Consider the following 22,523-nt stretch of genomic DNA (forward strand, 5'->3'; position numbering starts at 1 on the left):
GTGAAAGCTTATTGGTTTGATAGGTAAGGTATCAGAGGTCCGACTGCCATCGCCAACTATTCTTAAATACCCCATTAATTTTGAGCCATAAGAAGTCTGTGCTGGCTTCACTAGTAAAGTTTTTTTGTTTTTATCATATTAAGGATTTGCAATTAAATCCCCCTTCGGCTTTATATGGCCCGTCTCGATGGGCTCCCCCACTCAAGGGGTGAGTGTTTTTCTTCTTCTTTTTTTAATTTGAAAATCAGAGATTAGGTATGCGGAGTCAAGTTTCTTAAGTAAATAGTCTGATTGACTATATATTTACTCTATCTAAATATCTACAGTTGCTAAAGAGGTGAACTCGTAAAACAAATTAATACAACTTTGGGCCAATGGGAGAAAAGCACACATTAGAAAAACATTAAATAAGCTTATATAGATTATACAGCAATCTACGTATCACATTGGCTTCCCTACATCTCCATCACTTGAACAGCATTTATATTTTGTCAAATCCCGATTCAGTTAAATGCTACTTATGAATTTACAGCCCTGCAATTCGTCCTAATCTGTCCATTAGATCCTGTAAGGGGACTTATATTCCCCATCTTGATCATGGAATTGGCAAAGTCCTGGAAGAAAAGCTGTGAATTGCTGCTGTAGCTTTCAACAAGGCTTTTAGTTGTGGAAGTGGCCAACTCACTAGAATGTAGAATTTGATCAGAACCTAATAAACCCTTCCCATTTAGCAAGTTCTGGAAATAATGGTTGTCAAATAGATCAGTTGAGTTCCTATCAAGAACGGTGGTCTTGTTCCCATCACCATTAACTGGACAAAAGCTTTGCAGATCAGACAACATGCTTGCCTCCATTGTAGTATCTGGAGCACCAGTTCCTGAGAAGTTGAGTAATCTGTTGCTGAAGGTAGCGCACTTGGCTAATCCAATTGTGTGGCCGCCTATAGAAATATGCATGTTAATATTAACTCCCAAACAAATGTGAGTCATTTCATCAGATTAGTATACTATTGCATGCAAGAACTAATAGTTACAATTAATAATGCTACATTGGTAAGAGAAACTATTTTCATGTCCAAAGCCTGGAGCTGTGTAGAATAGGTTACCTGACAAAGACACTACATCAGTGATGTTTAGGCCAACATTGACGAACTTTTGAATAATTGCATCTAGTGCCTCAAATGGAGAAGGAAGTGCAGCATTTGCTAGTGTTGCATTTGAAATCAGCCCATCTCTTCTTCCTAATAAAACTCTCCAGGTTGGTCCTCCACTCTGCCAAAGATTTCCAATTAATTAATTTGCATCCTTAAATAGAAGCAATTTGGTTTGGTATGTGTGGTTGTGTGTGTGTTAATTTTATAAATAAATTGACCCAAAACTCTGTCGTCAGTGATTCCAATTACCCAAAAAAAAATTATAACTTACTAAGACAACAGAATCTCGAGCAGCAATGGCTAGTATATCAGCACATGATACAACACCGCTGCATGCGTTCTCTACAGCGCTTTTTATTGCATCCACAACTTCAAATCCTCTTGCAGAGTTGAGATTAGGGAGAGCAAACTTCTCAGTAGTATTGTCTCCATCCAACAAAACTGATGCATCACAACCCTGTGAAGGAGGGAAAACATAGAAAAAACCTATGATGATTATGATGGATTATTAATTGTTGCCTTTTCAAATTTGATAACTAAAGCAAAATAAAGTATTAAAGAGTAACCAAATAACAAAGCTGCCGCTTTCGATCAAAAGCACAGATTACACCCAAATTTAAGTAAGACGTCTAAGGCTTTCCCATGGTATATCCCAGTACTTAAGACTAGATTAATTAATCATTAAGCTATAATGAAATAGTAATCAAAATTGTTATTTCAAACTCACATTCACAAAGCAATCATGGAAATGAAGCCGAAGGAGAGAAGCTGCCATTCGCATTTCAGTCTTGACAGCACTCTGAACTTGCCTCCGGACTATTGAAAGAAGACTTGGACATGTTTTAGAATAGAAATCAGTGGTAAGTTGGGACCTCACAGCTACACAATGCATAAAGCAAATTATAAGCAGAGAATAACCCTTAAAGCTGTTTGACCTCTTCATGCCTGCTATATCAATTTCCGTACAACAAAAGTGTGTGACAGTTGGGGAAATCGTAATGCTAGCTAGTAATTAACAAGCTTAAGGGCCAAGGCTGATGTGCATGAGAAATCTTTCAAGCTCTATTTATAATCGGTATCATGAATGAATTTGCAATTTTAAATGCCATTATTAAGTAATAAATGATCAACTTTATAGCAAAGTGGTGGTGACGTATGACGGTTTCTGCAGTCTGGGTCGGCTTTAGGTAAGGCCACCTAAGTAAGGATTTAGGTTCAAATTTTCATTCATTTTATAATTTTATAATAATAATAATATAATTAATTATATTAAAAGTATACAAAAATTAAGATAATTAATAAAATATTTATATATTCTCTCATTTCTAATAAATATTTATTTTCTCTCACTTACATATAAAATTTCTATAAATTAATACCCTTACGATCATGAAAATTTATTAATTATCAAGATATTTTTTAATCAATAAATTAATAATTTATTAATTCATATATTAATTAATAAAAAATTAATTTATCAAGGAATTTTTTTTCAAAACATTGAACTTTATATATGTATTGTGTATTGTGATTATACAAATATTACTTTATTACCGAATTACAATATATCATTATTTTATATATTTATTTAACCAAAACAAGTCTAATTGATGTAATTAGTCTTATTAGATAGAAGTCATAAATCTATCCATTTTTTACAACGACCTAAAATTACATTTGATGTATACTTAATTAATACACTTGATGAACATTAAGTCGAGCAAAAATATCTATATAAAAAACATATAATATCACAAACAGTAAAACTAAACATAATGACTTCTCACTTCAAAAGTGTAAAGAATTGAACAATGATGAATGAAATGCGTAAAGCATTATGTTAGTTCAACATAAAAATCCAAATTGCATCTTACAATAGTGGGCGTCAGAAAAGTTTAACTTGCCAATGAGTCAAGCAACAATATCAAATACAATTAAGAGGTCATCAAAGTATTTATCAACCAATATTGAAAAAGGTGATGCCAAATTAGAAAACTACGAAATTCCTGAAGCTAGAGAAGGTTCTCTATGAGTGGTTTGTTCAATACCAAGAAAGTTATAGATGAGATCTAAAGAAACATCAATTTCAAGAAAAATAAGTAACATTGGAGTTAATATTTTACAAAAATCTCGTAATTGAGGTGTGTGTGTATATATATATATATATATAATTTTGATGTATAAGGAGATTATTTATTTATATATCAAGTGGGACATATGTGTTTTTTTTAAATGTATTATTTGCTAAATTGAACGAATTATAAAAATATTATTTAATCAAGGTTATTAATTTATCAAGTATTAATTTATAGAGGCTTTAGTATAATTCTCAACTATTTATCTCATTTCCTATTAAAAATACATAAAAGTCAAAATAATTAATAAAATAACATATTCTTTCACTTTCCTAATTATGTGTCTAATAAATCTCAATTTTTTACCACCTTCCAATTCCCACTGTTATTTATTCTCAACTATTTCTCCTATTCCCAATCAACTAAGAATAATATATATTTAATGATCTCCAATCGCTATTGTTTTTCTATTTATAAAACTAATAATTTTTTTTAATTTATAATATCCACTCATGAATTTTCTTCCTCATTGATTCTTTCTTCCTTAGCTTCAATAAAAAAAAGACCTCATTTTCTCAATTTCAATAAAGAAGTAGCATTTAAATAATTAATTTGATGTTTTTGATATTATTGAGTTGTCTCTGTCTACAGTACAGCTAGTGTTCACAAAACTGTACTGAGTTAGATATTTGCATAAACTTACAGCTTACCAGATTTAATATAGCAAACAAGAATGGTGCGTTAATAGTTATCGGATTGCATGTATTATTATAAGTTATTTGCATGCAACAAGTTCATGCATTAATGAAAAGCAGCATAGTGCTGAGAGGAAAGCTAAAGCCTTTTTGCCACCACTTGGGCGCATGATTAAATCATGCATGCATTAAATAGCTTCAAACTTTATCTTTCACAGGCATTAGCAGTCAGATAAGTTTAGACAATTGGCCGCGGATTCATTTCTGCCCGTTGATATTGATGCTTCGACTCAACATATATATATATTATATTCTTAGTTGTTTAATGGAGCAGTAAGTGAGTTTGCTTAGCATATTCTTGAGCATCCAATTAGAGTTGTACCTTGACGCTGACAGTGGTTGACTTTCTGAATGATGTGTAAGGCATTATGCAATCTTGTTAAATTCTTTGAAACTCAAGGGACCAATTCTACAAGAAGCAGCATCTTGAAGCATTTAATTCTTTTGGTACATAATTAACTTGAACCACAAAACACCTAGTTTCTCTTTCTTACATAAAAATTTACAGCTCTTTTTGGGCTTGGTAATATTGAAGTTTGAATTAAGAAGAAATCCTTAAGCTGCCAAGGGTGATGAGCGAGCTAGCCAGGACTGGGACAAGAAGCCCAACTGGTAGTAAATCATGGGTTATAATAGAAACTCAGCTTTGTCTATTTTGTCTTTGAAATCCTGATATTGGTTTGGCTTCCACCTTCATCCTTGTGGCTAATTATTTATCCATGATGGAGTAGTAAACTATTCAAAGAAAAGGCATGCTGGACTTCGAAACGTGATAAAAACGATTACGGCCCTAGACAAGCTTATAATTTGGTGAATGCAACTAGGAGTCCATGTCATATGGCACATGCCTTTCGTTAATTGGTAATGCTAAACAGGGCCGAAGTTTACAATGACTCAATTTATTCTCACTCAAACAACTTCTCTTCTATGGATGACAATAGATACCTTACGATCGAAATCTTTACCTTACTTATCCTATTAAATAAGATTATGATATCTTATATTTAAGTTTGGATAGTAAAACTATTACCCGTCATGAATTCAAGTATAGTTAAGGTAAAAATCTTACGATATCTATTATCTGAACTCAATTATAAATAATAAATTTTTATTTTAAATATTAGTTTTATAAATATATTTTTTGTATAAATTTTTTATTATGAGTCTTAAGTTACATCATGTTTTGATTTGATAAAAATTATATGTTATCTTGAATTTAATGTTAAGCATTTGAAATTGTCTCAAATATATTTTAATCCCCTAAGGTCATATAATTGTTTGAAAAACCATGCATCATTAGAAAATATTATAAAAACCATATTCAGCTATGAAAATAAAAAGCAAATATGCCTTGAATTATTATTTAATTATAGTAACAAGATAAGAAGGGAATAGTTGAAGAGAAGCTCCAAAAAGCTAAGGAAACCTTAAGACATAAGTCAAGAGTCGACTCTACAAAAGCTCAAGTCGATTCAAAGGCAAGAAGAGTGAAATACATGAAGTATACAAAACCATAGTTGACCCTAAAGTGGCTATAGTCGACCCTAAATTAGAAAGCTAGATAATTTGGAGAACAACACAGTCATAGTCGACCCTAAAATAGTAGTAGTTGACCTTGGCTACTCTGATGCATGAAAAAGGAAGAAATCAAGAGACATAATCAACCCTAGCAAAGGCATAGTCAACTATATCAGCCTAGATTTGCACAAATCACGCTTTCGAGAATTGGATCGAGTAGAGGAAAGTTATATTCAACTATGAAACACTAATTTAAGAAATTTGAATAACATAGTTGACCTTATGAGCGTTGTAGTCGACCCTTAAGCTTAAGCAATCGTCAAATTTGATTCAAACTTGTATCTAACGACTCCAAACTTCACACTAGCTATAAACAGACATCTTTGAGTCGTTTAGAAGCAAGAATACCTGAGATAAAGTTTCAAATCCTAAAGAGACCTCCAAAAGCTTATCCTCACTTTCTAGCTTCATTTTAGTCTTCCACCAAGCTTTGAAAAGTGCTATACTTGCTTCATTCAAGCTTAAATTTCTTCTCACACTACACTCAAGCTTAAATTGCTAGCACCTAGTCTTTTTAAAGACATTTTCTTGCTAAACTTTGTACTTCAGTGTAAATATTCTAGCTTAACCTTGAAAAGCTATTTGTTTGTGATTGAGCCCAAGAAAAAGCATTGCTAAAGGGTTTCACTTGATCATGTGAAAAAGCATTGTAAGGGTTTCGTTTGATGCCGTAAAAAGCTATTGTGAGGGTTTCGCGTGATCTCATAAAAAGTTTATTTCCCTTTTTACATGTTTGGTTGAGGGAATGGCTTAGCCATTCCCTTTTTATTCCGAAAGAACTTTTGTTCATTTATTTGGTTGTGAAATAGCTCAAGAAATAGCCATTCCTCTAGAATAGCTATTCTACAAAATCCTCTAAAACTAAGGAATAACTACTACCACTCTTTCCCATGGTATTAACTATTCCATGGTTAAAGAATAAACTTAAAAAATAATAAAGACCAAAATACCTCTTATAAGTTTGAACAATTACAACCTTATTTGTATAAAAATATTATTTTTTTCTCTCTCCTCTTTCTCTCCCTTGATTCCAACTTCTAATAAAATATTAATATTAAATTATAAATAAAATATTAATATTTTTAAAATATTAATAATTAAAAAAAAGAAAAAACTTATAAATAAAATGTTATACTTACCTAGACAAGGTCGATGGGCGACCAAGAAAAGCCATGACCGAGGGTAGTGACCTCCATCGCACATGGGAGGGGTGCTACTCTAAGGTCTCCCTAAGTGGGAGAGCCTACATCATTATTTGTGGCAGTGGGGGCCTACGTTCGCTCGGCCCCTATTTGAAAAGAAAAAAAATATAAATAAAATGTTAATATTTAAATTATCAATTATTAATATTTAAAAAATAAATTAAACATATATAATCATAATAATATTTAAATTATAAATAAAATATTAATAATTAAATTATCAATTAGTAATATTTCTAAAAAAATTGTAAATTATTCATATTTAAAATATAAATTAAATTAAATTAAAAATAAATAATTATAATAATATTTAAATTATAAATAAAATATTTTGTGGTGGGTGGTTTTGAGACTTTGATAAAAGATAAGGGATTTTAATGAAGTCTATTTCATTTAAAGGCCTTATTTTAGGCTTGGAAATCCCCAATTTTAGGCCTATCTTTATAGGGTTAATTATATTTTTTTCACTTCCTTGTATCTTTAAGTCCAGAGTTTATTTTAACTTTAGCGCATTGCAATGAAATTACGTACTTTTTTAAAAAATAATTAAATTATAGATTATTAATATTTTAAATAAAGTATCAATTATTAATTTTTAAAAAATAAAATAAAATAATTAATTATAATAATATTTAAATTAAATAAAATATTAATATTGTAAAATATTAATGATTAAATTATACATAAAATATTAATATTTAAATTATCAATTATTAATATTTTAAATAAATTATTAATTATTAATATGTAAAGAATAAAATAAAAATAAATAATCATATACTGTATTAAAGGATATTTTTTGTCTTTTTATCCTCTATTTCTTTCTTATTCTAAAATTATTTTTACCAACGAAATACAGCAATAAGTCATCATAATTATTTCTGTCTTATTTCATTCGTTGTACAAAACTACATAATAACTATTATATTTTATTATTACTGTATTATATTTTCACAACATAGCTATTTTATTACATTCTTATCTATTCCGCCAATTAAACTTGCTATTAGTGGATTTGAAATTCATTAGTATTCCAAGAGAATAGATATAGGCATTAGAAAAAGCTGAACCACTATAAAAATCTTATGTCTTACTTCTAATTTTTTTGCATTGTGTTTTATTACCTGCCTTTGACTTTCAAAATATTTTACTTTAATTTGTTGTTTATGCTTTGCTTGCATTTAGTTTAGAAAAATATTTTACCTTGATTTATTATTTATGCTTTGCTTGCATTTGACTTAAGAAAATATTTTGCCTTGATTTATTCTTTATTAAAAACTGCTTAGCAAAATCACATATTTTATTTTTGACACAAGTAGAAGTTTTTAGTTACGAAAAGTCTTGATTTTTATACTTAGCTTTTAAAAGAATTTTAAAATACCAATTCATCCGCTCTTGGTATATTACTTATTGAGACTTGTACACTAACATTTATAACTAATGTTCGTACTTATCAAAATTCATTAATTATTTTAAATATAATTTTAAACTTTCATTTATTTGTTATGAACTGACTTTAATTTTTTTAATTTAATTTTCATTAATAAAATACATAAAAATTTATTTTAAATTTACTTTAATTAGATATTTAAAGTAGTATCTAGAATATTTGAATACGGATAAAAATTTCAAAATTTAATGGGGTACTTATAAGATTTGAATGCCCTATTAAATAATAAGGTTCATGATAAGGTAAATAAAAAATAAAAGATACCTTAACCATTAACATCACTCACTACAAAAAATGTGACTGAAGACGGCACATTTTTAAATGTGCTACTAAAAATACTTTTAATAACACTTTTTTATGCTTTTTAGAACATTTTTATAAATCTGACTTCACTACATAATTTTTTAAATGGATTATAAATAAAATGTAACCATATAAATTATATACACTAGTAAAAATTGTACTTTTTTACATTGCTACTAAATGCGAAAAAAGTGAAACTAAAATAGCTGCACTTTTTAAGATTTTACTGCACAAAAAAATATGTCATTTAAAGAAATGTAATTAAAATTCAATTTTGTTGTAGTGGCTATTCTCTTGTTATATATTTTGTTGCCCTCACTATTACTCTTGTTTATATATCCACAATTAAGTAAAATTTTCATCAAATATATATATGAACCGTTTAATGTAATTAATTATAAAAAAAGCATTTTTAGTTTTTTAAAATTTTATAGAATTTCTTTAAAAAATAAAAATTATTTCTAATTCTATTAATAATTTTTGAATTTTTTAAAATCTAGAAATTATTTCTAATTGTTTGAAGTTTTTAATGAAATAAAATATTATTTTTATGTTTTTTATTTCTTAGAATTTTATATAAAATAAAAATTATTTCTATTTCTAAACTTTCAGATTTTAAAAAATATATTTTTTTTGGTGTTTTAGATTTTAAGATTTTCTATATTCTTTTTATTTTATAGAATTTTTAAAAAAATAAAAACCTTTTGGTTTTTTTTTTTAAAAATTTTTAGAAATTTTAAAAATTAAAAAATATTTTTTTAACTTTTTAGAAATTATAAAAATTAAAAAATATTTTTTTTAACTTTTTTTATAATTTTTCAATTTCTTAATTTAAAAATTTTCTAGTCAATGCAATATTAGCACTCATCAACAAGATCAACACCATATGAGCATTAGTCGACATGATTAATACCGCATCAATATATTTAACGACTAATAATTTTAATAATTTTTAAAAATACAAAATCTCTATTTGTATAAATAATAGTATAAGGATTAAATTCAACATTTTCTTATAGTACCAAAGATTAAGTTGGTTTGACCAACAGTAAACAACATGGTATGCGCATGGAATTAATTGAATGAAAACCAAAAAGAAAAGATCATCAGTAAATAACATATTAGCGGTTGAGTCTTTAAGGCCTATTTAATATTTATTTTAGGCCTAATAGATTAATAACTTAGGTTTTTCTTTGTCAATACTTTTATTTTAAATTATTTATTTCTTTTTAATTCTTCACTTTTTATTTTTTATTAACTTTTTGTAAGAGAAAAAAGGAATAAACAAAGAGTAAAAATTAAATAATCAATAAAACAGGGTCTTAAACATTATTCGACAATTCAAGTGAAAATCAAATAAAATATAGAGGAAAATTTTCATTAAAATATTAAATATTTAATTTTTTATTTTTCATGCAAATGATTATATATTCATTTTGGAGATTCTTTGAGTACTCGGGATTCGGTTACCCAATTCCGACCTCAGAAAGAAGCTGGCGCCAATAAAAGCAACGGTAACAGATAGCTTACTTCCACGTGGCAGACACATGGCAAGCCACGTGTCAACAGCATCTTCCAAGCCGGTCTACACAAGTAAACCTCAACCTCTAGGGAGACGAACTCACTGCTCTCACTCAGTCACTTGAAACATTTGTTATGGCTGTGGCTGCGCAAGTGGGAGCGGCAACATATCTGAACGTATGGCGAAACCTGGCTTTGAACCCTCCTCCGAGCCTTTTCAAACCCTCCGCAAATCCCAATCCCAACCGCTTAACCCTCCACATTTGTCGGTGTTCTCTGGTGAATGAGCAGCAAGCTTCCTTCACAGAGCAAGAAAAGCGGCTCATCGACGCCCTCATTGGAATCCAAGGCCGAGGACGATCGGCTTCTTCTAACCAGCTCAATGTACGACGACAAACTATATCCAACACTTTTGAGCTCGTTTCTGTGTTAGTTTGAATTTCAAGAGTAGCAATATTTGACTTTGGTTTTGATTCTTCAAAGGATGCGGAGCGTGCAGTTCAAGTTCTAGAAGGCCAAGAAGGCATGCCAGACCCCGTTAGTTTTTCTCTAACTTCTTCTTCTGAATATTCATCAAACCCCCTTAGGATTTAGGTTTCTGGGTTTTAAGTGGGAATTGAAATGGACGCCTGTCAATGTAGGATTTGCTGACACAATGTTTTAGATTTGGCTTTGTTACTCATTTGTGCAGGGTCAAAAGAAATAAAGAAAAGTGGGAATTCTTTCTATTTTTGCACTTCTCCCATATCATAGGTTATTACTCAAAAATGGTAACATTATCTTGTGAATATACCTGTAGACAAGCTCTGATCTAATTGAAGGTCGGTGGCAATTGATGTTTACGACTAGACCTGGCACAGCATCTCCAATTCAGGTTACGATTCACCTCTCTGTTTTGGCTTTTACTAGTCTTGTCTGCCCTTCTGCATATGGAATAAATTGCTTCTGTGTGAGATTACTGTAACCATAGATTCTTATGAAATTACAGCATCTTTAGTGGGAAAATGCTTGAATAGAGCATTTTTACCCTCTTTAAATAGCATTCTTTTCTTCTTCCAAATGTGACAAATGGCCATTAAACATTAATCTCGTTATGCTGGCCAGAATTGTAGACATGGCCATGTTACTTTGTCCTTAATTTGAAGAAGGTAATCACATAAGAACACATTGTCTTGAAATCAGTATTGATCTGAAATGCGATGACAATTTGAAGAATGAAGAATTTTTGAACAATGACTGCAAGGTAATCGATATTCTGTAAGTGAGGATGATATAAGGAAATTTAGGTGAGTCTGTCTTCCATTAATTTTTCATCTTTGCTTTACAATGACATTTTGCTTTGTGCTTTTAATATGGTTGTAGAGAACATTTGTCGGGGTCGAATTTTTTAGCGTATTTCAAGAGGTCTATCTTCGGACAAATGATCCACGTGTTTCCAATATCGTAAAATTTTCTGACTCAATAGGTGAGCTAAAAGTAGAGGTATGACTTCATTATCTCTAATGATCACAATAACTCTTTTTGATGAATTATTTATGTGTCGGAAACATGTTCCCATGAGTGAACGTAGCTGTTAGTACCCTGGCTTGTTCAAGTTGTGATATTGCACATATTGCTATCTGTTTGTGTTTATTTATTTCCTGCTGAGTGAGATTTTTCTCATGAAACCAACTTTTGGCCTGACAAAGGGCAGATAATTTAGATGTAGTTTTTGAGTTATCAGTTGAATACTAGTAATTCGCGTATTCCTTCTGGGATAGCATCCTTAAACAACCGGGAATATGCTATTAGAATTGTCATGCTTAGATTAGGTGTGTAATGCGGACAATTAAATAGGGCTCAGTGCATACAAACTTAAATGCTTATAACTACAGCCATGAGCTACTCTAAGTCAAATTTGTTATACTGTAATGTGAATGAGACTCCTTTTTTGTTTCCGTGACTCTTCTAAAGAAATCCTGCACACTTCAAAACAGGTAAAATGATAATGAAATAAATCAAACTGGTTCAAAAAATGTATAATATAACATATACAGGAATCATCCAATGGTAACTACATGCCTCTTCAAGGAGATTATGGATTCTGAATCATTATTTGTCAAAAGAAAAACAATTTTAATTACTTTTCCTTTTAAACTTTTTGAGGGTAATTTCTAATTGAAAGAGGCCATAACTTACCATCTATATTTCTTGTGTTCTTGTCTGCCATATTGCAGATGTTAAGTTAGTTCATTCTGTGTAAGTCAGTTTCTCCATAGATATCTATCTTTCCTTCTTTTTTTTTTTTGTTCCTTTCACAGGCAGCAGCATCAATCAAAGATGGAACACGAATCATCTTCCAGTTTGACAGAGCAGCCTTTTCATTTAAATTTTTACCATTTAAGGTACCATATCCAGTCCCATTTAGACTTCTTGGAGATGAAGCAAAGGGCTGGTTAGACACTACATATCTGTCTCGTTCTGGAAATCTACGCATCTCAAGAGGAAATAAGGTGAAGACATTTATTGCCTTCATTTATTCTATTTAAGTGAGTATGTTATAAATAAATTTCTTGCTAAGGAAGTCCAGCAATGTCTCTGTAGTACAGGGCACTACATTTGTGCTTCAAAAGAAGACTGATCCTAGGCAAAAGTTGCTAGCAGCCATTTCCACAGGAACGGAAGTTAGAGAGGTAAAATTAACAAACTTAAAAATTTGCACATTATGTTGGACAGAGCATGTGTTATTGCGTAGCTGGTGTAGCCTCCCTCCACTAATTGTTGCATTCCAAACCTTTGCAGGCAATTGATGAGTTTATCTCCTTAAGCAAGAGTGTATCTAAAGATGAACCAGTACTCTTAGAAGGAGAATGGCAGATGATATGGAGCTCACAGGTGCATTTAAAATGCTAGTGGCATCTAAGTTCATATATTCTTAGAAGAGACTAAACTAAATAGTCCTTTTCTTTTTCTTTCTTTTCCTTTTGGAGCATTAACTGAATCAAAGCTAGAATACAATATCCTTCTTGAAAAGGAAAAATAGAGGTGGCACCAGTTAAGGATAAACCGAGGATGACCAGCTAGACATCATGGAGCCTTGCCTCCATATGTTCACTCCTAGCATAGCACACCTGCTTCATCTAAACTTGAACTAAATAGTCATGTTCTTTCTTTAGATCATTGCTTCTCAGTTCTTACTTAGGTCACTTCATTCCCTACTATCTTGTTGCAGTTGGAGACAGACAGTTGGATAGAAAATGCTGGCAATGGTCTTATGGGCAGTCAGGTAAGTGACAGCTAAATGTTGTCAATAACTTTGGCTTTGCAATAATGCCTTGATTGCAGGTAGTTCTCTTGTCCTTAGAATTATCTCATTAGTCTAATTCAGTTCCTCATTCTTTTATTGCAACTGCTTTAGATTGTCAAGAATGGACAGATGAAGTTTTCAGTGAACATCTTACCTGGGGTCAGGTTCTCCATGATTGGCAAGTTTGTGTAAGTCTATCACTTTGCGTTGATGTTGAATGGCTACAAGCTAAACTTCAATGCAAAATTTCATGTTAGTTTTAGTTTATTCAACATCACTAGATTAGCCAGTTATAAACAATAAAAAATGCTTTGGTGTTGAAATAGCAATGTTCATAGGGTCTAATTAAAACTTTATAGCATGATACTAGTGAAAGCTGCCTGGTAAAGTTCATGAATATGAACTTCTGATATGATATGGATCTCAATGTTGTTCTTGACAATGCTTACAACTTGTTATGCTACACGCAAAAGTCATTTTAGCTTATTAAGCCTATTAATTTAATACAAGAACCAGCTTCAGAAGCTCTGTAAACCCAAATGCAGAAATAATTAAGTTAAGAAAAAGTGCAGCCATGAGCTTGTGACTGTAACCTGTCTGGACTCTGGAGCAACATTTCCAAAATTTTACAAAAGAGTTTGGGAATCCATACATATACAGACATCAGGTCTGTTTGAAGAGGATGGTAAGCGTTATCAATGTTAACCATACTTTAGCATCCACACATGCCAAAACGGTACTTATTCAACCCTATCTCACTCAAAAAAAAAAAAAAAAAAAAAACCAAAGAAACAAAAGATAACAACAATGCAAAGCTTCTGCAGATTCAGAAAGATGCAAAATGTGTTATCAGTGTTTTGTTTCTGCAGGGGGAAGTTTTTAGTTTACAATTTTCCCCCTTCATTGGATGAACTATTTTTTCATTAATTAGCCTGAAACTTGATCTCACATTGCTTGTGCAGCAAATCTGGCACAAAGACTTACAATGTTACCATGGATGACGCAGCCCTTATTGGTGGTCCATTTGGATACCCTTTAGAAATGGAAACCAAGATCAATCTGGAGCTCCTGTAAGATGTGTCAATGAACATCTACTACTATAATTTATAGGATGCTGATTGGTTCAAAGTCTAGTTTCGAGCTTACATTTACTAAATATGCATTTGCAGATACAGTGATGACAAGATCAGGATTTCCAGGGGCTACAATAATATTTTATTTGTTCACCTACGAAAAGATGGGTCAAAATAGATGAAAACCACAGGATCAGGAGATTTAACTTGAATACTTTATACAACAATGTATATAATGGAGTGTTTCATTTCAATTTTGTTTTTCTTTTTAAAGTTATTGAGCATATAATGTTAAGGTGACCACACCCTATTTCAGGGAAATATGTAGGCCACATAAGCATATTATTTGAGAAAATCTGAAGGAGCAATTTATATATCTGAAAATCGGCTAGTAATTCTGTTTTACCATTCTTTGGACGTGGTGATCATAGACATGATATATAGCTTTGAAATTAATCCTAGGATTATACGATTGAAAATTAGCTGTAACTTGCCTTTTATTAAAAAAAATTAGAAGCAACCCTGTAAAATTAGTAAGATATTCAAGAGTCAAGACTGAACGAGGATAAGAAAGCAGTTTACTTCTTCTCCAGCACCGTAAGTGCAGAATTGCACCACAGCAGCAACAACGGCAGTATCTGATTGAAACTGTATGGTGGAAGGCTCCCTCCCGATCCATCACTGGGCTTAAAATGTCAATGCTAGTGAGTAGGAGAGCTGATCACATTGGCCATATTTCCAGAATCCATTAACATCATTAAAACCACCTAATCCCTGGGAATGTGTTAGCAGACTTTTGTCCTAGTTGGTTGGATACAGGGGAGATGCAATTTGAATTCAGTAGAATCACTCATGATCTTAGGCAGACCGCCAAAAGTGCAGGGTATGCACTTAATCAACATCAGCACCTTTTTTTTTTCCCTGATTAAGTGATCATGGACCTCTACATGCTTTGTTCCAGCATGAAACACAGGATTAGAGGCCAAACTTAAAAGTGCTTAAATTGTCACAACAAATCTGGACGGATTTGTGGAATATGAGTGAAAAATCTCTGCAACCAACCTCTTAAGCCAAGTGCAGTCGTATGCTGCTAGGGAGTCAGCATTATATTCAGCTTCTTTGCTTGCTTGATGGTGCAACTGTGCTGCACCATGATATAGCCGCCAACCCAGAAGTGAATCGCCTAGAAGAAGGATCTCCCTGAATCAGGATGAGGTTTTCTAGGCGTTTCCATAAATTGACTAACCACTCCCAACTGAGAAAGAAATGTCAGGCCTAGAAATGGTCAAATATAACAAAAGAAGCATCCTTCATTTGATCTCAAGTTGAGATTTTGCTCCATTGCTTTGCAATCTGCCATATCGAACTTCTCAACAAAGTTTCTTGATGTAACTTTGAGAAAGAAATAAGCCTTCCTTGATTTCGGAAACCTCAAGTCCAAGGAAGTGCTTGAGCTCTCCAAGATTCTTCCTTTCAAAGCGGATTGCAAGTTTCTCTTAAGCTTGATGACTTGGTATTAGGCATTATCTATTAGAAGAATAACAGTGTATCCAAATTTCTCGTGAAAAATGAAAGCATTAATTTACCGATAAATGGAATATATTGGAAAATTTATATTAGAAGAACAGCATTGTATGGGGAATTTATTATGAAAAATAAAAAAAAAATTAATAAAATGAAGTGCGAGTTGGAGCCTCGGCCAAAGGATGTTGACCATGGTGCATGGGGACCTAGATGGGAGCTTAGGCACATATTTTAAGCACCAGCCCAACCTGATTCAACTTGAGAACATTATATTATTATGATTTATTAAATATATGACATGTTGTACGGATCGTTTTTCAATCAAATTGGCTCTTCAATCAATTAAAAGGTCAATAAACCGAAGCTGAACACAAGTGTGTAAGCTTGTGAAGTCGAATTAAACTGCTTGCCTAAACCAGCTCAACAGCTAATTGAACATCTTACATTTTCTTTAATCATGACATCCCTGTTCCCTTTCAAAAAGAACACAAGTAAAATTTACAACACTCACTCTTGTTGATTACATGTCAGGCAAATTTTCTTTAATCTTGACACTGAAAATAACATTTGCACGTCCCTTTCTTCATTTTTGCACAAAATAACGCGAAAAAACTCGAGGAAGAAGATGAACTGTGTTGGCTTCCAATTTAATGGAGAAACTTATCAAGAGAGCCAGCTAACTGCCACTCTTTAAAGCTCAGGGTGAACTTTTGTAATTTACCCTTCAGATGTAAAACACAAAGGAGTATGTATTCTTCCACAATGTGTCTTCAACTTAATCACTTTCATTTAACCCTAACCCTTACTTGATATACATTTCTCCCATGCTCAAACCTATGAATACATACTGACAATCCCTTTACTCTTTTGCACAAAGATATACCTCTATACGACGACGTAAACACTCTCCTTCCTCAAAACATTGACACCCCCATCCACAATGCTGGGATTTTACCTCAGGGTCTCCTAGAAATTCATTATTTTTTTACCAAAAAAAAATAAAAGAATTCTCCATGTCCAAACAAGAATACTATTACGAGGAGGCTCTGTCGGTTTTATAACTGGGTACAACTTCAATAATATGTAATAACAAAAGAAACTACTAAACCTCCAAAGTCTGCAACTGAACAGTAAGAGGATTTGTGGCTGATGAAATAGATGAAGCCACTACAAACACCAAGATTCAGGTCTTACCATTTGAATACTTACACCCGCAATCTGCACAGCTTCTTCATCCATTCCCAAAACCCAATTAAAGGCACCAATAATACAAAGCATCCTTTCAAGTCTCTAACACTTAGTACTAACTTTAGATGGAAAATTAGACAGAAAAGACTGTCTTCCATTGAGCAATTCTTGGCTGGCAGACTGGATTACAACAATTTCACTGCTACACTATCAACTATCTATGAGATGATGTGTGCAAAGAAAATCAAAAAAAGAGTTGTACGATAGTTATCTCTACGGTAAAACAAATTAATCAATTAACAGAGTAGTGGACAGACTCACAATCATAAATCTGATTACCTAATTTCTGCAGTAACAATTCAGAATCAAGCAGAAATAACAAGTTTAAATGTTCTTACCCATATGGTGAAGAGAGAAGTTCTGCATGCTAACAAGGGGAAAGATCATTATAATATAGTAAAAAAAAAAAAAGACATTCTCATAATAGATAACAGAAGACAAGTTAATCAGATGTCAACTTTGTTAATTCAAAAGCATAACCAGAATACCACATATGAATCCCATAAGAAGGCAAATTAATTTAAAAATAAGTTTGTACTTTAGACATAGGAAAAGAAACTACTTGTGTTACTAAATAGGCTTATACACAGTGTAAAAGAAATCCCTCAAATTAAAATTAAAATGAGTAGAATGATAGATAAATAAGTTAAAGAGGCTTTATGACATTAAGCAAAAGAAATGCAAGTACATCAGTCACAAATTTACCTTACATACTAGAAGGTTCTTTTTCAAACTTAAGGAAGGTGAAATTGATACAGATATATGCCTGTAATGGAAAGAACCTTCATGGATAAACCTCTCCCAGCTAAACAAAATACACCCACTACCCCCTTTCCGAACAAAAAAGAAAGGACAAAAAGAAAAAGAAGGCTGGAAAGGATGCCTACTTTCTAAATCATATTTAGGGCAGAGAAAGGAAAGGAGAACAGAACCAATTCATCCTCTCTTTTCCCTGCCAAACTAACAAAATGCAAAAGAACATTAAGAACTAAACTACAAATCTACTTAGACCGCATATATCCAGAAGTTGCATGTTTCAATAACCATAATCAAAACAGTCCCAAGCACCAACGTTTAGAGAAAAGACTTACATTAACGAGGGACAGTCTAACCAGTCACCGTCGCCAATGCTCTTCATGAGTGCACTTCCTCGTTCCTTGTTTCATTGTTGTCAGCAGACTCATTCCTTGCTTCTTCACACCTGGACTCATTTTTCTCTTCTTCAACAATCTTCTCCCCTACAAACTCACTGCCTCCTGATTCATCACCTTTGACCTCGTTTTCCTTGTCTCGAAATATTTCCTCCCTCAGAGCTTGACCCTTCAATTCATCATCCCTTCTTCCTTCATTTTTCAGCTCACCTTCTCTTGCAACATCATCTTCCGCTCCAATCTCATCCGTACTAGCATCCCTTAGACCTTCATTCTGAGGCATTTCACTACTATTATCCTCCTCCATAACATCAACATTTCTACTTTTTCCAGCGGTAAACTCAACCATGTGCGCATTATTATGATCAGCAGCACTAGTAACCACCCTAACATCAGAACCACCGCCCTCACTCTCATTATCAGACCCATTCTCCACAACCTCCTCATTAACATCTTCCACTACCTGACTCTGCCTTTCCAAAAACTGTAACCTCCTCCTCAAATCTCCCAATTCCCTCTCCATCAAAAACAACCTTTCCTTCAATGTCAAATTCTCTTCTTCCAGTTGAGCTATATGGGTATCTTGATCATCAACTCTATTCTCCAAAACATTGTTATAATCACCTCCGTAACTTGGATATATCATCTCAAACCTACTCAAATCATGGTCCAATCTCCTCTCCACCTCCACGTGCTCTTCCACATCGCTCTCACTCGATCCCCCACCATTTCCCCCATCCTCATCTTCCTCATCATCATGACCAACTTCCGGTGATCGAAGCCGAATCAACCCTTTCATCGACCCATAACCATCCACACCCCATTCTTCCTTGGCCATATCACCCAAAACCTCCCGCGACGGTGAAAATATCGGCGTTGGAAGCACCGCAGGCGTCACCGGACACGGAGACACCAAGGACGCTATCCCACCTGATTTTTTCGCTCGGATTATAAACGAGGTCGTGTTCCTCGGCGCGTAGGGGGCAAACCGATTGTTGTTGTTATTGAATTTCTTCTTGTTGCCGTAAAATTTCCTGGCTTTTAACCGATTCTGTGATTGGAGCTCATTAAGAGTTGGAGGTTTGTACCCTTGAGTATTACTACCGGAAGCAGCGGAAACAGAGGAAATTGCAGAAAGAGAGGCCATGGGCAAAGGCTTATTATCGAACTTTCTAGAATCTTTACCGGCGGTGACTTTCTTGCCCTTCCAATTGTTATTACGATTGAAAGAAGGGAATTTCTTGCTAAGGTTAGGGTTAGGGTTTGGGTCCTGAGATTGCCAAGGCTTGTAGCTTCGATTCAACATCATCGGAGGAGGTGGCTGATTCATCATCTGCGGACCGGAGCTCATCGGCTGCGACTGAGCCTGAGCCGCAGCCAACTGGTTCATCGCCTGAGAATGAGCCGCCGCCGCTGCCGCCATCAACTGATGAGACTGGTTCATCATCTGCGGCTGAACCGGAACTTGTACCTGAACGGAATTCATCATCATTTGAGGTGGCTGATTCATCATCTGAGACTGATCATTCATCGTTTTTTTTTTTTTGTTCTTTTCTTTCACCCAAGAAAATAATCAAGGAACTCTAAAAAGAAAAAACAAACCCTAATTTTTCAGTTTTAGAATTGGAAATTTGTCGCCAGATTCAAAAGAATTATTGATCCGTTAATTTCTTTTGCTTCCTTTTGTTCTCAATCTAAAACCGAAAAATTAGATTAAATTTGCTTCGAAATCAATTCTTCTTCCTATTTTTCGCTTCGTATTTCCAAGATCTGGAGATTTTCTGACCCAACAGGGAGGGCAAGGGTTGCTTTTATATGGCGAGAAGCAGGGTGTCTGGAGAGTTAGATATTACGGATTAAATATTGACGGCCAAGATGGGATGCACGTGTCCATGACGAGATATAGATGGAGTAGGTTTGTTTCACGGGATTGGATTTTCTGAAAGTTTGGAGATGTGGCCCTTAGATTGTGATAATTATAATCGTACCCCTCTGATCGGATTGCGTAGCTGTCATGTCAATTCATGTTTGCTTGGGGATGGACAAGTAAGAGAAAGGGGTTGTTTTTTTTTTTTCTTTTTTTTAAATTGAGGGAAAGGGATTTTAATTTTATTTTTTAAATAAAGGATTATGGACCAAATACTCAAATGAAATGCAGAGAGAGAAAGGAATTGCTTGCAGATGAAGCAAAAGAAAAGAATGTTATCAAGAACGGTTATGAATATGATATTAGTGAGTTTTGGTACAAGAGAGAGGAGCAAGGTGGTGGTTGTTTTCTTAGAACTAATGATGAATTAATTTTTATTAGTCACAATATTAATTATCAATTATGATATGTTAACATATTATGTCATTATCAATTAAAACATTTCAACATATCATATCGCAATACGTGACATAAAATGACACGTGACATTTTTTACTACGTTAACTATTAATCATAAAGACTAATTTGATCCAAAATAAAAATATAAAAATTTAATTAAATATAATAAAAAAATTTATTTAAATTTTTTAAAATAATTTAATAATTTTTTTAGGTATTATGCTTTTCATATATAATTCCAGCAGATACCCTAGATTTGTCACCTGCGGCAAAATTAAATAAGCATTCTCAGGATTCACTTATATTTATTGATAATAAAAGATAATGATGCACAATCTTTCCAAAATACAGCAGCCATGAATAATGCCATCATGTGTTATGAGTAATGTTAGGCAGGCCAGAGAACTATCCTATAAATAAAAAATAAAAATAAAATCTGTAACAATATATAAAACGATGAGTTGGGATTTGGGAAGCTTCGTGAGAGTGCCGCATCACAACTTCATGGAACTTTCTTTATCAATCGCAATTTTGATTGTTATATTTGTTTTTATTTTTATATTTTTCTTTTTCTTTCAATTTTCAGCAAGATTGTTTTTATTTAATTTTTTTCTTTTTCATTCCAATGACAACTGGCCAAGTGCAAATAAAAAAGGAACATAAAAAAATACTGAAAAAAAAGAAAATAATATTAAAAAAATTTAGAGAGTTTGATGTTTGAAGTTTTTATTTTCTATTCATTGTAAAAGTTTTTATATTTAGAAAATTTTTAAAAGGCATAATATTTAAAAAGTCTCTAAACTATTCAAATAAATTTTTATTTTTATATTACGTTTAATTAAACCCTTATACTTTTATTTTAAGCCGAATAAGTTTTTTTTTTATTTTTATTTTAAGTCAAATAAATCTTTATAACTAGTGGTTAATTTAATCAGAATATTACTTATCATTCTATGTCACATGATGCTGACATGTAATAATGGATCATGACCTGGCATTTTGACATGGCCATGTGACAATTTTTCACCATCCACAAAATGACAAGTAGTATTTTGACTAATCGCAATTAAACAACCATTAGTTATAGAGGGTTTATTTGACGTAAAATAAAAATACAATGCCTTAATTGAACGCAATAGATAAATAAGAGCTTCTTTAAATTTTGTCAAATAGTTCAGTGACTTGTTTTAGTATTATGTCTTTTTAAAACTATATTAATTTTAAATAATTAAATTTTTAAATGTATGAATTATATATAAAATTTTTATATTTCTATTATATCTTTAAATATAAAAAAATTGTAACCCAAAACACAACCTTGAGAAAATTTTAATGATAATATAAAAAGATTAAAAGAAAATACATCACGTCCACACGTACAAAATAACCCAGGAAAATTTTATATTTCTATTATATGTTTATTTCAGTTCATTATAAAGAATTCTTCCATGACATTAAATACACATACATACACAGAATCACGGATTTAGACATTGAGTCTCCGAAAAGCAAAGTAATCTTATATTTGTTAATCCAAACAAAATAGAATTATAAATGTAAACAAAATACTAAAAATGATTGTCAAACTCACAACATTTTAAGTTTAAAACAACTAAGGAAGATAAATGAAAAATACACATGACATATATTCAAATTATGTAACAATAAAACTTATAGATTATAAAATTAAAATATTACTACCATACTATATTCAAAGATTGAAAAAATATAAAACAAATCAATAAACTTAACAACGTACAAATTAATGGCGCTTTCATAATTTTTCAATGAATTAGGAATTTTTTTTAATTCTTTTTGCACACTATTGTTATCCCATATTCTAAAAAAAAAACTGTATAAATGACCCAATAACTAAAC

At 32.2% G+C, this 22,523-nt stretch overlaps 3 protein-coding genes across 5 annotated transcripts; 1 reads left to right on the forward strand and 2 right to left on the reverse strand.

The window, feature by feature from the left end:
- On the reverse strand, positions 366-2,174 carry LOC18589668 (peroxidase N). Its single transcript, XM_007014734.2, has 4 exons — positions 1,881-2,174; positions 1,425-1,610; positions 1,106-1,271; positions 366-940 (listed from the first exon to the last, which is right to left on the reverse strand). Exons 1-4 carry the CDS (start codon positions 2,094-2,096, stop codon positions 519-521), a joined length of 990 nt encoding a protein of 329 aa, XP_007014796.2. The 5' UTR covers positions 2,097-2,174; the 3' UTR covers positions 366-518.
- LOC18589669 (probable plastid-lipid-associated protein 12, chloroplastic) lies at positions 10,121-14,801 on the forward strand. 3 transcript variants are annotated; one of them, XM_007014735.2, is made up of 11 exons: positions 10,123-10,421; positions 10,521-10,574; positions 10,837-10,911; positions 11,400-11,519; positions 12,338-12,529; positions 12,626-12,709; positions 12,819-12,911; positions 13,249-13,302; positions 13,435-13,511; positions 14,286-14,393; positions 14,493-14,801. In XM_007014735.2, exons 1-11 carry the CDS (start codon positions 10,173-10,175, stop codon positions 14,572-14,574), a joined length of 1,188 nt encoding a protein of 395 aa, XP_007014797.2. In that variant the 5' UTR covers positions 10,123-10,172; the 3' UTR covers positions 14,575-14,801. The 3 variants fall into 3 exon arrangements, 2 of the variants coding, with proteins under 2 accessions (XP_017983555.1, XP_007014797.2); XM_018128066.1 differs by lacking the exons at positions 14,286-14,393; positions 14,493-14,801 and adding an exon at positions 13,840-14,106 and having other exon boundaries at positions 10,121-10,421; XR_001929569.1 differs by lacking the exon at positions 13,435-13,511 and having other exon boundaries at positions 10,122-10,421.
- Positions 17,800-20,106, reverse strand: LOC18589671. The gene has a single exon (XM_018128249.1). The coding sequence runs from the start codon at positions 19,848-19,850 to the stop codon at positions 18,303-18,305; it is 1,548 nt and encodes a 515-aa protein (XP_017983738.1). The 5' UTR covers positions 19,851-20,106; the 3' UTR covers positions 17,800-18,302.

This window comes from Theobroma cacao, chromosome 9, assembly GCF_000208745.1.
Source record: "Theobroma cacao cultivar B97-61/B2 chromosome 9, Criollo_cocoa_genome_V2, whole genome shotgun sequence".
Lineage (NCBI taxonomy): Eukaryota > Viridiplantae > Streptophyta > Magnoliopsida > Malvales > Malvaceae > Theobroma > Theobroma cacao.